Source organism: Rhinolophus sinicus, linkage group LG11 (genome assembly GCF_036562045.2).
Source record: "Rhinolophus sinicus isolate RSC01 linkage group LG11, ASM3656204v1, whole genome shotgun sequence".
NCBI lineage: Eukaryota > Metazoa > Chordata > Mammalia > Chiroptera > Rhinolophidae > Rhinolophus > Rhinolophus sinicus.
The window spans coordinates 51,030,142-51,045,762 of NC_133760.1; the positions used below are offsets into that span (position 1 = coordinate 51,030,142).

A 15,621-nucleotide genomic window follows, 5' to 3' on the forward strand; every position below is an offset into this window, starting at 1 on the left:
CAAATGTTAAGGGCTGGAGAAACAAGGGACATTTGTGAACCTGTGGCACACAGCAGGTACATGAGGACATTTGTACGTCTTCACAGAACCAGAGGTGGCCATACTCAGCAGGTTCGTGTGTCGCTCTCACTGGTAAATGTTAACGCATGTTCAGACCTCCCGGACCCCATCTTAGCACCAGCAGCCGTGAGGTGCCCAGGGTGTGTTTGGCAGCTTCGAAATTGCTCAGGAAAGGGCAAGACAGTCTGGCACTACTGAGCATAAGTGACAGACACGGGCAGGGAGGAACAAACGTTCTGTACCGTTTCACCACTTTGGATGAGCGATGAAAAACTCTCACACGTGCTATATTGCAACAGTATTTGTAAGGCTTATGTCAATTGTTGACTTTTCCAAAAACACTTGCATTCCAAATACTTCAAAGAGTCAATTAAATATCAGGTACCACATTGAATGGATGGTTTTTGAACTTCTAAGCAATATGTAAAAGGGATTTCAGAAGCATCACTTTCTTTACGATAACTGCACCCTCTGGTGGGGCATTCTGTCTATTGAAAAACAAGAACCACACACGCGTGTACACACGTGCACACCACACCCCCGTCGCATCAGAGAGAACACCGTCCAGCACCGCCCCCCGTCTTCTTTCCTCTCCTCCCTCTACCCTGCCAGACACACACACACACACACACACACACACACACACACACAAATGGTTTAAAACACAGAGTATTTACCTTGAATCAGAAAATTATTTCCAAATATAATATTTTAAAAACAACAGACCACGAAAGAGCTGCACCAAGCTCTTACAGTCAGCAGAGTACAGGCCTGTGCGTCTGAAAGGACACGTGGCTGACCAGCGGCCTCCCACCCCACCCCGACTACATCCTCAGGGAAGCCCGTCCTTGCAGGGCCTTGGTGGTGAGGTCGGCTCTCGCTCTCAGCATGTTGGCTTCCTCGGCACTCCCGGGGGCCTGTGTGCTCTTCAACAAGAAGTGTCTGATGAAGAGCGTCAAGCCTTCTCGCAGCACGCCCAGCTTCGGGTTGTCCGACACCCTGGAAAGGGACAGCACAAAGCATCAGCGATGAGCTCACCACTCTCTCCTAGGCCTCAGTTCTGGGGGGTCTCCAACGTGGACACAGAACCTCGTTTCTTTTAAACACAGAATTCTCAGTGAAGAACTTAAGACATTCCATTTCCTAGCAATTGCTATTAGTTTGCTATTAGGTGGATTTCATGTTCCCCAAATCTAATGCATATGACACTGGCTTAAAACTAAAACTGAAAGTGATTTAAGCTACATTCAAAGTACAACTACTTTGCTTTTATAAATCAATCTCACTTCATTTCTTTTCTATGTGTTATCAGGACAAGCTGGGAACATACCTCGCAAAAATTAAACCAAGGTCTTCAACTTCTGTTTCCATTAACAGCATATATAACACTTTTCGTAAAAAGTGGACTCTGGGTTTGTCCAATTCACTGAATTCAACTACCTAACAGAACCAGGACAGAAAAGAAAAAGTCACACTGATTTAGCCAACTTTTTCAATGATTTCCAAACATAATAATTAGAGTAAAAAAATTATCCCTCCGCCCTTTAAATAAGGCTATTGGCAGTTTTATAAAAGGAACAGTGTTGGCAAGGACCCGGGGCCACGGGAAACCTTACACACCACTGGCAGGGGTGTACACCTTAGGAATCAGGAAATTACTTTCTAAAAATGAAACATGTATTATCTACACACATTCTTAAAGAAACCCCCCCCAATTAAAACACACACACACACACAGAATTTAGAACTAGGAGAGACTAATTCACGTATATACGTCCCCTAGAAAACATATATATACGTGAGAAGATACTATACAGTGTACTACTATACAGCAGTAATAAACTCAGAGTTGTGGATATTAACATGGGTAAATTTCAAACTCAAGTTGAATTAAAACAACTGTAATAGGATACTAAGTATGGTGACTGTACAACATTATCCTCAGAGGTTAAAAAATGTACGACGGTGCAGCAAGAGCACAAAGCGTGCCTGGGGGAGGACGGCCCCGCAAGGCTGAGTTGAGGACATCTGAGCTGCAAGGACACCGCAGGCCCTGCCCTGAGGCCACACCGTCGGAGGCACTGCATCCTACTCCGGTTTTGGGAAGTGGTCCAGCAGTTCCCCTCAACCTTGCTTTCGCGTTCTGTGGTTTCAGTTACCCGCGGCCAACTTCAGTCAGAAATGAGTCAATTTCCCAAACCATCGGCATCGTCTGCTCCTGACATTGAACCCTGACCTGTCACGGCTGATGAATCAGGTCACCTGAAGCAGACAACCCTCCTTTGGACATCAAGTCAGAAGGTCAGCAGCAGCCTAACACTGCGTCACAATGCCTCCCGTCACCTGGTCACGCAGGCACTGTATCACCTCACACTACAAGAAGGTGAGCACAGGACAATAAGGTATTTTGAGAGAGTGACCATATTCGCATAACTTTCATTACAGCATGGTGTTATAATTCCTCCAGTTTACTATTAGCTATTACTGTTATCTCTTACTGCGCCTAACTTACAAATTAAACTTTACCATAGGGATGTACATATAGGAAAAAGCATAGTATATGCAGAGTTGGGTACTATCTGTAGTTTCAGGCACCCACTGGGGGTCTTGGCACGATCCCCGTGGATAAAGGGGGATCGCTTGCTGCATACGGCTCAGTGCCTTCATTTTCAGTACAGTGGCCCAAACCCTACCCCATGCTCCAAAGAGACACAAGGTTAGCCCGAGTTTAAGTGCTCTGGTGAATGGATAAATAAATATAAATAGGAAAGCACAGCTACAGTCTGTCCTGCAAAGCAGGGAGAAGGCCCCCAAGTCAGTCCAGGCCACGAGCTCTCTGACCCTCAGGTTCTCCCAGCCCGTCCCCAGTGCTGCTTCGCCGGCCGCCTCAAAGCCCAGCTCCTGCATCCCGGCTTCACCACGCGCTGCAGACCAGCGCCTGGGCATCTGCATTTCCTTGGCTCTGACACAGCGTGGAAACGAGACGGGGGAGGGGCGCCCAGCACTTCAATGCCTACAGCAAAGGGCGGTACGGCCAGGGCGGCACCTTGTCGCTGAGACCAGCTCCTCCGCCCCCTGCTTTCTCCTATCTTATCAGCGGCCAGCACAGGACTCACAACTAGGACCTACTCATCACCCCGAACCCCGAAACCGATTCACTTCGATGAGCACAAGCAGTGACTGTGTCCATTTACCAGGCAACTCACACTGCGTGCTCCTCTGGCTGTTTTCTCTGACGGCTGGGACCATGAATCCTGTCTCAGAATCGGAGGAAATGTACTTTTTAAGGTACCAAATAGAAACAATTGTATTAGCAATTTCATTGCTTTCAGTAATTTTCTCTGTGACACAAACCTTTAGGATGGAAAGTGGAAGCGATTTTGTCTTCAGCAAGTGGGCCACCAGATGGACCAAATTAGAAAAATTAGTGGCTGGCAAATTTTCTAAGTCCCGAAATTTGTCCCATATGCTGAACTGGAAAGTCATCTAATATAACAAATAAAAAGAAAAAGAAAATTTAAATGAACAAATTAGGAGAATAAATCACTAAGAATACAATCGAAAGGTACTCCACACTCACTCATCTTCAGGAGCCTAAAAACCAAGCCTTTTAGGAGCAACCACACTTCTCTTCCCTACGTACAGTTTGAAACAGCTTCCCAGTAATTTCTGTGGCTGCAGTCATTTCCTCCCAATCGGTACAATAGAAAATAACACTGAAAAGGATGGGGCAGCGTGAAGCCAGAGACACTCCTCAGGCCACCAGGCAGTGCCACCCCCTCCTGTGACAGTCCCCTCGCACAGCTCTCGCACAGGGTGGGCTCCTGACTCGGAGGTGGGTGGAGCGAGTGGGACGGGCGGCCTGCTGGCAGTCACCTGGAAGCTCCTTTCATAGTCACAAAACTTGGCAGCTAGGAATGCGTAGAAAGGGTTGTACGCTTTCTCCTGAAGGCAGCAATCCACGAGGACATGAACGATCTCTCTCGCCTGCTGATCCTTAAGCCCAAGCCTATAGAACAGAGTGACGACAAAGCTGTGACTTGCCACATTTTAGCAGGTTCAGGCAGAAATCCTTCCGAGGAACGCAGCCTGTCTGCAGTTTGGTTAAAAGGAAGCCGGGCGGAGGGGGTGGGGGAATAAGACAGGAGTTAGAGGCCCGGCCCTAACCTCTCAGACCTCAGGGTTCGCGACAAAGTGGTGAAGGAGGAGGGGACACCTTGGCCTGGGGTCTGTGCCACCCACAGAGGCCGCTGACTGATGCCCGAACGACAAGAAACAGGACAGACACTCAACAGCAGGCCCCAGTCAGGCTCTTGCTATCGCACTAACTTCCTCATGTTTTCAAAATGTACGGGCTAATCCACACACAGTGAGACCCGTCCTCTCAGTGCGCAGTGCTGGGTCTGGGCAACGTTCGTAGTCCTGTAACGTTTCCCTGTATCTCATCCTGAATTTGAAGCAAACAAGGACAATGAATATTTCATCTGTTTAGCGTGCTTTGCAAAAGGACACAGGTAAACTTTTTAAAGTTTATTACAACTAATTAGAGGAGCTACCAGGAAGTTCTTAAACTGGAAATGATTAGAAGACAACGTTAATCTGAAGATTTTAAGCAATTTGTAATGACCAATAGCCACTGAGAATTACCAGCTGGTCACCTCATACTTTTGATCCAAGCAACTCAGAAATGCTCTCAGCGGGAGCGCACAGCGGCCAGCTGGCAGGAGCGTCGGCTGCTGCTGCCCAGGGCACGAGGGCCAGGGCCACCCCGGCCCCTCCCAGCAGCCCCAGCAAGACGCAAACTGAGCCTCTTATTCCAACAACAACAGTCAAACCGCAGCTCATTCACACAGACGCTCACTTTAGAAGCTTTTCAAATGCGTCCAGGAAGTCTTCACTTGTCATTATCGTACAAAATATGTTCCTCCGGACGTCAGTGTTCATCCGCTGCTTGCGCGCGAGTTCCAGCACCTTCGCGCTGACCTGAAGAGGGATGCCGAGGCACAGGTCATGTGAGTGTTGCAATGAAACCTGGAACTCAAGCTGGGTTTCTAAAAAATCACGTGTGATTTTGTGGCTTGATGTAAGCCTAAGTGAAATTATAGGTAAATACATGGCTGTAGACGCTAAGCCTCTATTCTCGGGCAACCCCCACAAAGAGGAAAACCACAAGGAGACACGGCAGCCCCGGAAGAGAACAACACAGGTTCAGAGACTCCAGGAGCTGCACGACCTGTGAGGCTCAGCAACAATGAAATAAAACGGGGATAAGAGGTCACTGCTGCAAGAGCCAGCACAGCACAACCAAGTGTGACGTGGAATCCTGGGACAGAAAGAGGACACCAGGGGAAAAGAAAGGCGATCTGAGTAACATGGACTTCAGTTAATAAGCAATACAAAGAATTCTGACAATTTGAAATCCGAGGTTACAGGACCAGCAGCCACCTCTCCTGGAGACAATGTCTGCGTCTCAAGGCCTGGGGTCTGTCTGCAGCAGGAGTGTTCTGATTTTCTGTTCCCCTCAGTCCATTCAACTTTCTAGTCTTTTATGCAACATGTTTCTTAGCTTTCGACAAATCTTTTAGAAAGTAACAACAGAAACTAAATTAAATTGTATTAGAAAGCTAGCAATTTCTATAAGGTCTTCAAGTTAAGTCCAAAAAATACTAGGTGGCCGCTGTAGGGAAAGCCAGTGAGACACGGGGACATGCCTGGTAGCAGTGAGCACGGGGTCACCTACTGTGCCTGCCAGCTGCTTCTGCGGGACCTTCTGCTGAGTGCCGTCAATCATGGGGGCCCCGCTCCAGGCGGACCCCACGATCCACCATCGCCCAGTGTGCTTGGCGTTCAGGATGCCATCCCAGGAGACACGCAGCTGAGTTTCCGGGCTGGAGCCAGCGCCACGCACCTGATGGAAAGAAAAGGAACTGGTGAGATGCTGCAGCCAATCCAGTCTGCATGCCACCACCCCAGGCTTTGGTTTCTGACGACGGCATTTCTGGTGCAGGGACGTTGTGATGAGGCAATGCCAACCGGATGTTAAACTGCCTGGAATAATGCCAAGTGGGAGGCGCACACCCAGGAGCCGCGTCTGAGGTCTGCTGGTGCTGGGGTCACCCCAAACACCATTGCCACAGCAGGGGAAGAGGCTCGGACTCAGAGGCCACCAGGAGCCCCATCAGGCTGGCGGAAGGCACGCGACCGGCAGCGGCCTGTGGTCGGCTGGAGTCCACGTTCTGGATCTGACGGACTCACCCTGACTGGGGAGGCCAGAGGGTCTCAGCTGGGGCCCCCCTAGGGAGCCTGAACAGATGAGTCCCTCGGCCCCGGGGCTAATGTTACTGGTCTGGGTGGCCCCTGGCCCGCCCTCTTCCCAAGTGACCAGAGGGTTCCACTGCGAACCTACTGTGCAGCCGAGTCAAGTAGCAAAGGCTACGTGTGGGGGACGCTTAACTCACCGGGACCCCCCCACCGCCACTCACAGGGACATCCCCTCCCCCCAGTTTCCATTTGAGCTCCGGGAACTCTTACTAACCAGACGGGCCCTGCCTCGCAGCTCCGACTACCCTCTACTCTCACGGGGTGGTTCGTGCAGACGCGGAAGCTCAGAAGCAGTAGCAGGGAGCGCGATTTACCAAAGCTCTTTGCAGCTTCCTCAGCCTCTCCACAGGCTCGGGGTCATAGCCTGGAATCTTACGCATGTCGTTATTCTTCAGCGCCAGCATGGTCTCCAGCATAAACCGGACCTTCAAACAAGCCAGTCAGAGAAACAAAAACCATCATTTCAAGTGGCCTAACAATGGAGCCTTCAATTTGGGAAGAAATCAACCAATTCTGTGCACGTGGTCATCACTGATGACGTCAGAGGTGGTCCCAGCCTGCACTAATGTATGGCTGGGCAGGGCTTTGCAGGATGTTAACAAGCCTCGGTCACCCGCCCTCCCCGGGGCGCCGGCACGACCGCAGGCTCCCTCTCCTGCGCCACCACCTCTGACCCGCCCGCATCACGCAGCCCCAGTTGCCAGCGCCTTCCTGCGGATTGTGCTCTGTTACCCTCTCCTCTCCGCGGTATCGTCAACTTCTTCCCCACTGCGGCATTTGGACTTTTTAAGTTTTAAACTGGAAATAATACCATACTTATAGAAAAGTTGCAAGAACAGTACTGAGAATTCCCAAACACCCTTCTCTGAGATTTCCCCAAATGTTAACTTATTATTGAGCTATAACTCACATACCATAAATCTCACCCATTTAATGGGTACAATTATATTCAGGGTTGTGCAACTGTCACAATTTTCAAACATTTTCAGCACCCCCCAAAAGAAACTCCAAACCTACTAACAGTCACCCCCTTCTGTCCCCCACTGCCCCAACCCTAGGCAACCATGAAATCGACTTCCGGTCTCTGCTGACTTGTTTTAAACTTGACCTCCGAGCCTTCAGCATGGGCCAAGTTCTTCCTCGGGACAGTTCGGCTGCCCTGGGGCCTTCTTTAGGCTCTGCTTCCCCCACCACACCTCCAAATGTCGGCGCTCCATAACCTCAAGGCTCCCACGACCCCCTCCTAGGGCTCAGCCCACGCATCCTCCCTGCGAACCCAGGGGCTCTCGTTTTGGGATTTCAGAAACGGGCCACTTTTCCCTCATGAGTTTGTCCGCTCCAGAGTGTACTGCTGCCCACAGAAGGCCCAAGCTGGGAACCTGGGCTGAGCCCTGACCCACTTTCCTCCAGGTCTCCCAACCCACACCCAGTCTGGTCACCCCTAAGTCCTGAACCCACACACCTGACTATGCTAGCCCTCCCACCATGGTCCCCGACCCCCGAATGGCAGCTCCGTGCCTGACCACCTGCCTCCTCTATACTGTAACCGACGTGACCACTAGCACGAACACTTCCCACGTCATGTACCTGCTCAGAATGCTTCACATGTCTCTAGAACAAAATCCCAACTCCTTGTGAGGTTTGCAAGGACCCTGAGGAGGCCTCTGACCTGCTCCTGTGGGCTCCTCACACAAGCCGCAGCCCATCCTCCGTTAGGGGGCTCCCCACGCCCTCCCGTACCCCCAAACAGCAAAGGAGGCAGGAGCCATGATCAGCCCCATTTCCTTGATGGGGACCTGAAGCCCAGAAGACTTGGTCACGATGCTGTCAAGTGGCAGAGCCGGAACCCGGGAGGCCCGGCTTTGAGCCCGGTGCCATCGGCCCTCTGCAGCAGACAGGTTTTTGAATGGAAGACTGTTAAGTAAACTGATTCTGAAACTCACCAAGTACCCGAGTTCTTAATAAAGAAACAAGTTTGCTCACATACTGAAGACACAGCCATCAAACCCAACGAGGCAGAGGACAGGAGCACCAGGAAATGAAAGGTACTATTTACCCCGAATAGTTATTTTAAACTCTGGTCAGTTTGGGAGCGTCCAGGCACTTAGGAAGCGGGTGAGGTGACGTGCTCGTACCCTGGTCTGGTCCTGGAATTTGCCGTGTGCCCCACTGGCTTTGGCCTGCGTCTCAGAGATGAGTTCCTTCAGGGACAGAGCATCATCTTTCCTCAATGAAAAGCCGACGTGTTTCAGCATCAGCAGGATCAACTCAATGTCCTTTTCTGTGAAAGTCCCAGTCAGTTTTTTCAACACGTCGAAGATGAGAAGAGACTGTACCACATGGAAGTTGTACAAATGGGCAACGATGGTAAACAGGTTATCACACTCCTTCCCTTCACTTCCGTTTTGATAGACGTCGTCAAACCTCCTCACCACGGCCTCCAGAAAGTGAGCTCCGACCTGGAGAAAGGGGACACCAAACATCACTGCAAGCACGTGACAACCGTGAGGGCCAGCCGTTCTCAGGGATCCCCCTTCCTCTTTCAACAAACTTGAAAGAATTAGTATTTTTAAAACTAACGCGAAAAATTGACGTGGTCGGATATGAACTCCAACAGGCCATAAACTGTCAAAAGGTAAGCCTGAGTGCACAGTGTGTTATCTGTGCGAAAACACGGACTAAGAAATGACAACACAGGGCAGCACAGCATCCAACCTTCACTGTAAACATGCCCTCTCGTCTTTAAGACCAACACGCTGGTATTTCGGGCCGGCAGCCATTCTGGCTCCTTGGAACAAATCCTTCAACACGTTAAGGACGCGTCTACGTCTCTGAACTGTACTACTATCGATCGCCGCTCACTTCTCAAGCTCAGGCTGAGCCTGGAGGGAGAAGACGGAAGCAGGACGTGGTGGTATATGGACGGAGTAATGGTGATGGTCTAGCCGACAAACGATGACCTGAATGACCGCAGCTGTGCCGGCCCCGGGAAGGGGGACTGGGCACAAGAGTGACCCAGAGACAGGAATGGCAGGTGAGGCTGGCCATTGCAGGTGGAAGACCGAAAGTCTGGGTAACAGGCGTTGGGAAGAGCAGGTGAGTGGACTGCACAGAACCAGTTTAAGGTGTCATCAGATGGAGCCACAGAACTCCAGGCAGGGCTGGCTGGAGAGCACGAGTGACAGTTAGAATCGGGGGTGCAGATGAGACCAACCAGACAGGAGAGGGCCATATACACGTCACTGCTAAACAGCAGATAAATGCTAGAAGATTCCAGACAAGGTGCCGATAGGCAGGGGGGAAGTGACTCCACAGAGGCCGGCTTGGGAGGCTGGGCATGCGCCTTGTTTATAAAGACCTGAGTGAGAATCAACAGGTCTCATGTGGAAATACCCCTCAAGCCCCTCACTAACGATACACCTGAAAAGTGTATCCTCCTGTTGCCACTATATCATGTTCAAATGTAACTAAAAAAACTAGAATTCTGCGGACATCAAGAAAAGTTCAGGCAAAAGATATACTCAGGTACGTTTTCAACACACGAATGGAATTACTTATGTCAAAATTTGTCAACATTTTAGATTCCACTTCATGTCTTCAAAATAAAATGTAACTTAGTATAGCATTTAAAAACAGGAGGAACATTCATGCTGCCGACGTTTTCTAAGCATGCATGGTAATTCTGACTTGGGATTTTAACACCAATCTGCAGATTCTGATTTCTGAATGACTCAGAAGCAATTCTGTAACTGACCCCATGGAACCCACGGCACGCTTTTCCTTCCCCGAGTCCCTGAGGACACGCTTCTTCTGACAGAATGGGGAGCTTCACAGAAGCAGCACCCGGAGAGCTCATCCTCTGGCAGCCGCTCCAGGGGTGTTGTTAGTGAAAGTATTGCAATGACTCCCTTGGAATGCATCATTTCCGTGTCCTTCATCCCATTAATGAAGGTTTCAGACCGATAACCTCAGTTTTCAAGCCCAGTGAGTCCCTGCTGTGCTGTGGGCGGTCAGGTCTACGGCTTTTACCAGAGTGTCAAATGCTGCCTGTGCTGAAACCGTCAGGTTAGGAAGCACCCGGCCTGACACAGGACCACGGGACACTAAGGAAGCCCTGGCACCACAGGCACTAGGAGCGGTGTCCCATGATCCCCTCCGTGTCGATATGCAGAGCGTGACTAGACGTCGTTAGTGAAAATGAGCTCAGTCTTTAGAAACGAAGCCCTTACGTGAGGGGAGCAACTCCCTCAACTGCTGGTGCGCACACAGCCAGGACAGTCCTGCCACCCAGAGGACTCGGGGCCTGAGCCTCTCTTCTGTCCTCTGTCCCCCCTTCTGTCCTCTGTCCCCCGACCCCCGACACCCACTAGGTCCCAGACTCTCCATCTTTCATGCGAAGTTACTAAGCACTTCCAGGGGCCAGGCCTCGTAAATGTCGCTACACCAACTCTACAGAGGACAAGCCACAGAGGCAGAGGTCACGAATGACGGCTGGTGTGTGGCAGAGCCATGCTCTGGACGCAGGCAGCGGCGTCCCCACACACCACATGGCTGTCATGGCAAAACCCCTCACAGCACGAAGAATTCATTTTGGCAAGTTTGAGCACTTTAAGGTAAGAGCCCCACTCTGAGACTGCAGATGATTTTTAGACTATGACAGAGAACAAAGTATCGAAAAATAAAGGGATGGAAGAGCAGTGCCGCTGTAACCAGCTTAGAAGCTGAGAACAAGTTCCAGAGTCCTTTCACAGCCTACGCTCTCAGGACCGTCACACAGCTCTTCTGTGGCTCCCTGCATCTGCCAAGGGGGGGGGGGGGTTCAATCAGTGTCTGCCCTGCTTATCTCGTCGGGGACCCAGAGGAGCGACCGTGACGAGGACATCAAGTGTGTGTACTTGCACCAGGTCAGACCTGCAGTGCTCTGCCGCGAGGCCTGTTCTTGGTAGGAGGGCTGTCAGAGGCGGAGAAAGTAAAGACCACCTTTAAGACACTACCATGTAAAGATCCACGTGACCAACACGTTCAGAATAAAACTGTCATCCGGGAAATGTAAGCCTCACTGGCTGAGTCACCGCCCATCCACCCACCTTAGTATGAACTCCTGGATCAGCTCCACCGAGGGGAAGAGTACGGGCCAGGGAGCTTACGACAGAGGAGGTTACGACCCCGGAGGGGGTAGGTGACTGCGGAACCAGAGCTAACTCCGAGGGTCACTGAGCAAGGGCCAAATACAGAGTGGGGTGGGGACAACTGTTTACTCAGCAGCACCCATTAGGCGCTTCACAGCGTCTGATTTAATCCTGATGGAGACCCCACGAGGGGGCCGCTGCAGCTCCACCCCAGACGACACACAGGCTCGGAAGGCCTCCGGGCCACCTGGCGGCCCAGCCAGGCCTGTCGCACAGCTCTCACTGGGCGTCCAGTTTCACCTCACATTCTGGGGGCCTTCTTATGAAAAAACGTACGAATTTCTCAGGAGCAAGACCACACAAACCACTGTACTCTGAACGTCTGAAACAAGCCAGTGTTAACGTGGGGAACACCAAGAAAAGGAAGGCCGTCCGAGGCGTAATGGGTGACAAACATGCTCGAACGGCCCAGACACAGAAGCGGACGCTGAGCCAAACCAAGGGCTCCCCACACGTGGCCACGGATGATGGGAGACAGACGAGTTGTACTGAGCCTTCTGAGGTCTGTCATGGAAACAAGCACGTTTAGAGCCCGACAGAGCCCTACCTCGATTCCCACGGTGCGGTGAAGAATGCTGACCAAGAGCATGTGCTCCATCACCAGCCGGCTGGGCACGGCCACGGCCGGGGCGCAGGCGCTCATGAGGACACCCGTCAGAGTGTCGTTCATGTCCTTCCTGCTGTGCGCCATATACAGCTCCTCCAGCTGTGCGCTTATGGAGGCCATGTTGGGTTCACTCAACCTGCAGACGATTGAAAAGACAGCCACACGACGTTTCAAAAGAGGAATTACTTTCAGGTCAATTAAAAGAAATGCAAAAGCTATCAGTACTACCAACACGTCCTATTTTGTGTACACATTGCCCTGTGAACAATTCTTATTGGCTTGCCCCAATGACCCAGCTTCCACCGCACACAACACACACACTTCTGGACCCTTAATGTGCGACTGTTGTCTCTCCAGCTGAAGCGCCCCACAGCGAAGGACACGCAGGCCTCCCTGTAAGACCACAGACTGCGGTGACAATGCCCCCGGGGAGCTGACCCTTGTCCCCAGGCAGAGGCCGGGAATCACACTTGCACATCAGTATGCGTTGTTGGGAAAGCCTCTAGCTTCCATTTTCCCGCTGGCAGAAAACCTGCAGTGCCTGACGCTGAGAAAAGGCTGCCCTGCTTATGGGGAAGGGACGTCTGTGCACACCGCGTACACACTGTGTCTGTGCCTATGCTCACACTGTGCACCCAAACGGCCTGTTCAGTAGAATCCAGGCTGTACCACGGGAACAGTGTTTTAACTAAAAAGAAATGTTTAAAAAAGCAGTGGGAGGGTGGTTTGCGTGACCATAAGCATAGTCTGAGAGAAACGTCCAGTGCCGGGACGGTTCTGTCTTGGCTGTGGGGTGGGGACCCAGAGCCTCTGGTGTGAGACGCAGATGGAGAACAAGCAAAGGGCATGGCGGCCCACCGTGGGGCCCTCACTCGACCCCGCAGGGAGGAGGGCAGCCTGCTACCCCCGTTTTGGGACTTGTCAGAACATCCACGTGGGCAGTGTTGCTGCTCTCAAGCTCAAGGGCTCAAAGTACCAAAGAGCAAAGGTGGGCATCCTGCTTGTCCAGGTCCAGCGATATCAAGAAGGGAACAGAAAGGAGCCAGTCACGGCAACAGCCCCACACCTTAACTTCCGGCTTAATGCCTGGGATAGTTTCTGTATTTTCAGAAAACAGACGTCTTTAAGAGACGCGATATGACGGTGTTGCGAGGTTACCTGTTAATTAGGCCTTGCACGTGCTTCTTCAGCCGTTCCCGCTCTTCCCTTTTCTGGGCATTCACTGTCTCCTCAGCCCGCCTTACATGGGGTGGGATGTACCTGTCACCATTTTCACAAAGACTCTGCTTGAAAACACAAAAAATAAATTACAAAAAATGTACACTGAACAAATCTCACTTTTTCCTTCGCTATACCCATCTTTACATGTTAATTTTCCCAAACTGGCAGAAGCTGTAACTACTGACCATGTCTACTCTGTAGATGTCACGTGTTGACCGAGTGCCCAGGACAGTGCTGGGCTTACTCCACTCAGCAGTCTGTGGGGGTCCCCACCTACATTAGCGTCAATACATGCCCCTCTGCATTTCTTCAGACCTGCTGTGCACCTCCAGGATCTGCCGGCAGAGCCCTGTATTCTACAGGTCTGTCTGGGCTTAGTTTACGGCAGGCAGGGCTGTACACAAACACCTAAATTAAATGGGCTTCTTGGGTTTCTCGCTTTTCCTCCTGGACCTCCTCCTCCTCCTCTTCCTCGCTCTGCGCTCCAGCGTCTACCTGCGGCTCGTCCTTCTCTTCCACGCCTTCCTCCCAGTTTTTGAGGGACAGTACTCTAAAAGAATTTCAAGCTTATTCAAAACTAACATCCAAATTTACATGATAAAATCAAAACCAACCCACTGCTCACTGTCCCCTAGATGATCAACAGTGGGGTGGCCATTAAGTCACTGGGATACAAAGGTCTCTAGAGAAGTTTTCTCCCTTAACTCATTACGGAAACTTAAAAACATAAAAGTAGACAGAATAAGCCGATTTACACACTCAGCTCACACAATTACCAATACATCAACTGTGCCCCTGCCCCACGCCCCGCCCCCACCCGTTTTTCTGAGAGGTATCTGAGGACCCAGGTGTTCACACCGTACCTGAGGCGCTGCGCCAACAACCTCCGAGGAATTTTTACTTCTTTCTTCATCCTCTGCAAAATGAACTCTCTTTCCCTCCCTTTTTTCCCTCACTCTCCCTTCTGCTTCTTGGGTTTCTCGCTTTTCCTCCTGGACCGCCTCCTCCTCCTCTTCCTCGCTCTGCGCTCCAGCGTCTACCTGCGGCTCGTCCTTCTCTTCCACGCCCTCCTCCTCTCCCCATTCGTCCTCGGTGTCACTCTCCAAATCGCTTTCGGGGAGTGTCTGGGTGGCATCTTCCTCCTGCTCGCTGCTGCTTTCGTACAAGCCACTACTGTCCCCCGACCCCAGGGCTCCCAGAATGTAGTCGAGTCCATCGCGGGCAAAGCTGGGCGGCACGGAGCTGGCGTCGTCCTTCCTTCTGCGCTTGTTCAAGCCGAGGCACCGCTCCAGCTTTCGGATCTCCCGATCCTCCTCCTCGTTGGCTGCCAGAAGTGCCCGTTTCCGAGCGGCGGCGGCCGCGGCTGCCGAGGGCCTGGTTCTCTCGCGCTGTCCCCTGGCCGGGGCGTGGGCCGGGGCGGCCTTGGCCTGGGGAGGTGGCAGCCCCTTGGCCTGGGGAGGTGGCAGCCGTGGGGCCCGACGTGAGGACGGCTGGACGCCCTGCTCCTGACCCCCCTCCGCCCGGGGATCGCTCGCTACCCCGGCTCCGTCACCGCCGCCCGGGCCTGGACCCTGCGCGGAGCCTGTGGTCCGCTGAAGCCGGCGCGCCTTCCTCAGGTGTCGCTTCTCCTTCCTCAGCTCCCTGCGGCTTCTCCTCCCGCCGGGACGCACGCGCCCCTCCGCGCGGAGTCCCTCGCGGCCACCCGGGCTCGCTCCCTCGGAGGTCGCCTGCACAAACTCCTCCACCGCCAGCTTTAGCCGCTTCAGGACCCCCGCCCCGCCGCCCCGAGGCCCGCGGGGCAGCCCGCGCCCGCGCCCGCTTCCGCGCTTACTACGGGCCGGTCGCCGCCGGCTGCCGCCCCAGCCTGACGCTCCAACACTCGTGGACGCCGCCATCTTCCGGGACGCACCGACGCTGACTTCCGTCCGGGGCGGGACTTCCGCGCTACACGGGGCTGGGGGGGCGGGGCGGGGCGGGGCGGCGGCCCCTGCTGGCGGATGGGCGGCAGCGCAGGGAACCGCACAGTAGCGAGTGCGCCTATTTGAAGTTCATTGTGAGTAGGCAAACACGTTCTCATTTCATAAATGGAAAAAAAACAAAACACCCCACAGATTGTGTAAAGAGGCCTCTTCACGCCCTGCCACAGAAGTAACCGTACTTGTCTGCAGGGCGTGAATCTTTTCCTATGGGATATGCATTTCCATGCATTTACGTGGGTGTGCA

The 15,621-nt window shown here is 52.5% G+C and overlaps 1 protein-coding gene across 2 annotated transcripts; it reads right to left on the reverse strand.

Moving 5' to 3' along the window:
• Positions 1-713: 713 nt before the first annotated feature.
• On the reverse strand, positions 714-15,315 carry NOM1 (nucleolar protein with MIF4G domain 1). 2 transcript variants are annotated; one of them, XM_019742514.2, is made up of 11 exons: positions 14,262-15,315; positions 13,336-13,460; positions 12,118-12,313; positions 8,517-8,840; positions 6,696-6,806; positions 5,801-5,968; positions 4,922-5,043; positions 3,937-4,069; positions 3,415-3,546; positions 1,391-1,500; positions 714-1,059 (listed from the first exon to the last, which is right to left on the reverse strand). In XM_019742514.2, the coding sequence occupies exons 1-11, from the start codon at positions 15,291-15,293 to the stop codon at positions 885-887; spliced, it is 2,628 nt and encodes an 875-aa protein (XP_019598073.2). In that variant the 5' UTR covers positions 15,294-15,315; the 3' UTR covers positions 714-884. The 2 variants fall into 2 exon arrangements, with proteins under 2 accessions (XP_019598073.2, XP_074171133.1); XM_074315032.1 differs by having other exon boundaries at positions 13,336-13,463; positions 14,262-15,305.
• Positions 15,316-15,621: the final 306 nt, after the last annotated feature.

Bases quoted from the DNA above. Each gene is read 5' to 3' on its own strand.
- NOM1 (XM_074315032.1), bottom strand. From the start codon at position 15,293: ATGGCGGCGTCCACGAGTGTTGGAGCGTCAGGCTGGGGCGGCAGCCGG. The intron at 13,464-14,261 runs GTACGGTGTGAA...TGTGTTTTCAAG, and splicing joins TTGTTGGCGCAGCGCCTCAG to CAGAGTCTTTGTGAAAATGG. The intron at 5,044-5,800 runs GTAGGTGACCCC...ATCCCTCTTCAG, and splicing joins AGAAGCAGCTGGCAGGCACA to GTCAGCGCGAAGGTGCTGGA.